This window comes from Morone saxatilis, unplaced genomic scaffold, assembly GCF_004916995.1.
Source record: "Morone saxatilis isolate NCDOM2014 unplaced genomic scaffold, NCSU_SB_2.0 Contig23, whole genome shotgun sequence".
NCBI lineage: Eukaryota > Metazoa > Chordata > Actinopteri > Moronidae > Morone > Morone saxatilis.
Window position 1 is genome coordinate 23,883,452 of NW_023339796.1, and position 4,521 is coordinate 23,887,972.

The following is a 4,521-nucleotide window of genomic DNA, read 5'->3' on the forward strand; positions in this document are numbered from 1 at the left end:
ACTTTTATGTATATCTTCCAGCAGATTGACCCCAGATCAGCTAAAATTCTGTCAGAGTTCCTTATGACGATGACATTTTTATGAATCTTACATTACAGGGCGTGTCCGTGGCGTTGGCATCGAAGTCGGCCATTTTAAATTTTTGAATGAACTCTCCTAAGGAATATATCTGATCAATTTCAAAATTGGTCAGTACATCAAAACAAACTGTAGAGTACTATGTCCATCTCCACTAAACTTCACATATATCTGTACAGTTTCACCCGACCGTTCTCATAACTTCAGTGTACATGGTCCAAACTCAATGAACTTCACGGGTTTTGATAAGGGTCCGCCCTGAGTACGTTACAGACCTATATTCAGAAATATGATAGTTTCCACCTACTGGGAACAGGGTAGTAGCGCTGCAATGGCAACTTTGATCTGATTTACGTGAAATGTCATGTTTTGGTCCGCCACGAGTGCGAAGTTCCCGTTTCAACGTTGCTTCAAGCTTTATTATATCAATTATTCATTATCCCCCATCGTTGTGGCTATTATTGTCATTGTCGTCATCATTGTCATCATCTTCATCATCATCATTATCGTCATTTCTACTAGTATAGTTGCTGTGCACCTTTGTCTCTGTCTCTGCCCTTCTCTCTTTACTACCTATAACCCCTCTACCGCTCTAACCCCCTCTCTATCTAACACCACCTAGAGCCGGGGTCTGTCCGAGGTTTCTGCCTCTTAAAAGGACGTTTTTCCTTGCCGCCATTGCCAAGGTCTTGCTCATGGAGGGAACTGTTGGGTCTCTTTAAATACAAAAGTACAGTCTAGACCTGCTCTTTTTGAAAAGTGTCCTGAGATAACTTTTTAAGAATTGGCACTGTACAAATAAAATTGAATTGGAACTGTATTTAATTTTTCATGTCACCAATTTGAATCTTCACATATTTGTATCACAATTTAACTGTTTTGCTCCTGTCTCATTCCTGGTGGGTGTTTAAGGCCAGCACTCCTACTTGAACAAATATTGAAGTATTGATTTGCATGAAACATTCTAAATTAATGCTGAACAAAAGGTATTATTACTGTCAAAATCTTATTGCTTTTAAAGTATATTATGGTAGACAGTCCAGAAGTCCAGTCAAAGATGAACAGTAAATACACAACTGCAGTCTGCAGACCTCAATCTGCCAATAAATAGAGATACAATTGGATTCAGTCCTGTCTTGACACAACCCAACCCGACCTTTAAGGATGGCCACAGCTTCTCCAACTCTCCGGAGGTTGACTGCTCCCTCCTCCACGTCCCTCAGAGTTATCGATAGCCGGCCGGGACTAGAGGCGGAGCTTCTTTGCAAACGGTCCACATAATTCTCCAGTTCACTGAGAGGTGACAAAGACATCAAGCATGCAAGCAAGGTGTTGGTGTTAACAGTCAAGACGCGAAAAAGTTAACCATGTGATTAGCAGAGCAAAACAGAGGACATTTTAATACATTTTATAGTTCTGCTAGTGGTCCTCAAATTAAGAAAAAGATTTAGACACAATAATACAACAATTCTAATACTTTTAATTAATGGTACCTACAGTATACTCTACCTATGATTGTCTGCTGAGATTTGACGTGGAATGCAGATTTGTGTGTTTATATGTGTGTGTTTAAGCTGGTTTAAGGCCTATCTATCAGATCGTTCTCAGTTTTTCACAAGTTAACGATGATTAATAAATTTTGATAGCCATAATTAATTGATTGAACCAATATACTTTGGTGCGCCTTTAAACCACTGTTGTACGAACAAATGCTGTGATTTTCATAGCACCTACAGTGCCTATGGTATTCTTGTGCACACACACACACACACACACACACACCTACACACACACACATATTTCTAGTAAGTATAGCATGTATAGCAAAGATTAGCATCAGCAATTCAAATTTGTGCACTGTGTTTACACTGATATGAATCTTTTTAATGCAGTTTTTTTCTAATAATATATGATAATGTGAGGGAGCAGACGTAAGTGTCAGAGTAACATCCACATGAATGGCAGAGCCCAAGGTTTCCCAGCAGAACATCATCCAAAGCATCACAATGCCTCAGCCGGCTTGCCTTCTTCCCATAGTGCATCCTTGTGCCAGGTAAGCAACGCACACGCACCCGGCCATCCACAAGATGTAAAACAAAACGTGATTCATCAGAACAGGCCACCTTCTACCTCTTGTCGCCAGTTCATTGCTTGATAGGTACTGACCACTGCAGACCGGGAACACCCCACAAGAGCTGCAGTTTTGGAGATGCTCTGTTGTCTAACTATTACTAACATCACTATTTTGGCCCTCGCTCAAATCCTCACGCTGTCCATTTTTCCTGCTTCTAACACATTAACTTTGAGGACAAAATGTTCACTTGCTGCCTAATATATCCCACCCACTGACAGGTGAGATAATAACCAGATAACCAGTGTTATTCACCTCAACTGTCAGCGGTCATAATGTTATGGCTGATCGGTAAGAACTGCAGGGAGTTTGTGTAAAATGTACAATTTGGATGACTTTTGAGCAGATATTTTCCTGTTAATATTACAGGAAGGATGGATTCTCTTTATATTTTTAGGAACTTTTATACAATTATCTGTCTGTATGTCTATTTTTTTTTTATTTTAATAGGCTTCTTTTTGACAAATTCAGTGTTTCTATTTAGTAATCTTCACAGAACTAAATGAAATGCTGAGATATAGGCCTGTATATTTTAAGAACATTTAGTATAAGTCTTTTTACACCCCTTAAAATCAAGAAGGCCTTGTGACCCCCAGGAAGCTTTGCCAACCCTTAATAGGGATCAGGATCCCCAGGTTGGGAACCAGCGGAAAGTAATGGTGTCCTGAGCAGAGAATGACGTCAAGCCTCTCTGAGCTTTGTTTACAAAGCCGGCCTGGCCGCACGTGCAGGTTAGCTTGTCAGTCCGTCCGTGTTCAACTGAGTAGAGTGATTGAAACTGCTTTTTTTCTAAACTATGTCAGTGAATTAAAGATTTATTTAAACAAAACCAAAATTGGTGATTGTTGAAACAGTGGAAAGATGAACAAAAGCTGTTTTGTTACGACTTTACAATAATATATAAGTAAAATTACAATTTTTGTCAACGGAGTCTGGTTGGAAGCGATTTTGTACAGCTGTTTCTGGACATACATAAATATGAATCTTCAGGTGAAACAATCTCATCTCATCATTTCCGGGAGAAAAGTGCATTATTAATGCATAATGCTTACTTTATATGCTGCTATTTTGTTAATGATGTGTGGGGAGATAATTGTATCATGCTCATTCTGAAACTCCTACTCATGATGCTTCATAAATATCAAGCGTCTGCTAACACAGTCATCTGTGCAGTGAGGTCAGTTTGTATCTTGCTAACATGAGAATGAGTTCTGATGTCTCTGGAAACACACGTCAGACCAGATCAAATCACTTCCCGTCCCCTGGCTCTATTTTTAACAATATGTTTCTTCATATTTTCTCTCTGTGTAAAGATGTTTCCGTGCATGCCTCTGATGATTTGACTTCAGCTGCAGTGACATCATTAGGGGCGTGATGTCAGAGCGAGTGGGTAAATGTTGAAAAGTCTAAACCACCACGTCAGAATTCATGGCCTCTACTGAAAGGTCGAATGTGTGTGTCAGCTAAAGAATAGAGCTGACATCTTACATTTCCATGATCAGTTCAATGGAAATGTAAGATTTTGCTGTGGATTTCCAAAAAAGTCCAGGTAGCATATCCAGGTTTCTGAACACCTGAACCAAAAACCTGATCATAACCAGCTTACTATTACACATGTAAACACACTAGTATGTTTTCAAAACTCTTACTTGAGCTGTGAGAGTATTCTCTCCTCTGTGGCCAGGTAGTGGATCCTCTCCTCCTCCATCTCAGTTCTTCTTCTGTACGCTACTTCCTCAGACTGAGCCAACCGATCACACATCAACACCACCAGCTCCTGACCTGCCATACGCAGCATCGAACTCACACTCTCCTGGTTTGACAGCTGGAACAAATGGAACAACTCAGGAATTAGGATTCAACTAAGGAGGATTATTAGGCCCTATTGAAACTGCTCAGGTTATTTTTATCACCTGAAATGAATCGCATTTCTAGCAACTGCATGCTCCAAAAGTTATGAAACGCAGCACAAAATTTGGTGGTGATGAAGAGTTATGCATCCTGTAGAATGGCCCCAACTCAAAAGGAAGTTGGCCATTTTAGATTTAGTGTGCAATTGTGGCACCATTTTTGCCATTTCCGTGCTGTTGTATTTTAACAAACTCATCCTAGGAAATTGATCTGATCAACTTCAAATTGGGTCAGTGTAATCTTAAAGGGAAACTTACTAGTCTTGATCAATAGAGGTCCCCGAGTACTGTCGATAGGAAAAAGAACGACCAGAATTGGTTCTAGCAAACTGGAGATCCTGCAGCTAATGGCCAGAGCTCCCAGTTAGTTATAATACACTTCTTGGGGGCATCTCCTAAAGA

General features: G+C 40.1%; 1 protein-coding gene across 1 annotated transcript in view; it reads right to left on the reverse strand.

The window, feature by feature from the left end:
- LOC118334854 (sickle tail protein homolog) overlaps nt 1-4,521 on the reverse strand; it is a 55,018-nt gene that overhangs the window by 13,507 nt on the left and 36,990 nt on the right. Inside the window, exons 11-12 of the mRNA XM_035670926.1 lie at nt 3,859-4,034; nt 1,235-1,371 (exon numbers count right to left, since the gene is read on the reverse strand). Of these exons, the coding sequence (XP_035526819.1) occupies nt 1,235-1,371; nt 3,859-4,034 (313 nt within the window). The remainder of the gene's footprint in view (nt 1-1,234; nt 1,372-3,858; nt 4,035-4,521) is intronic.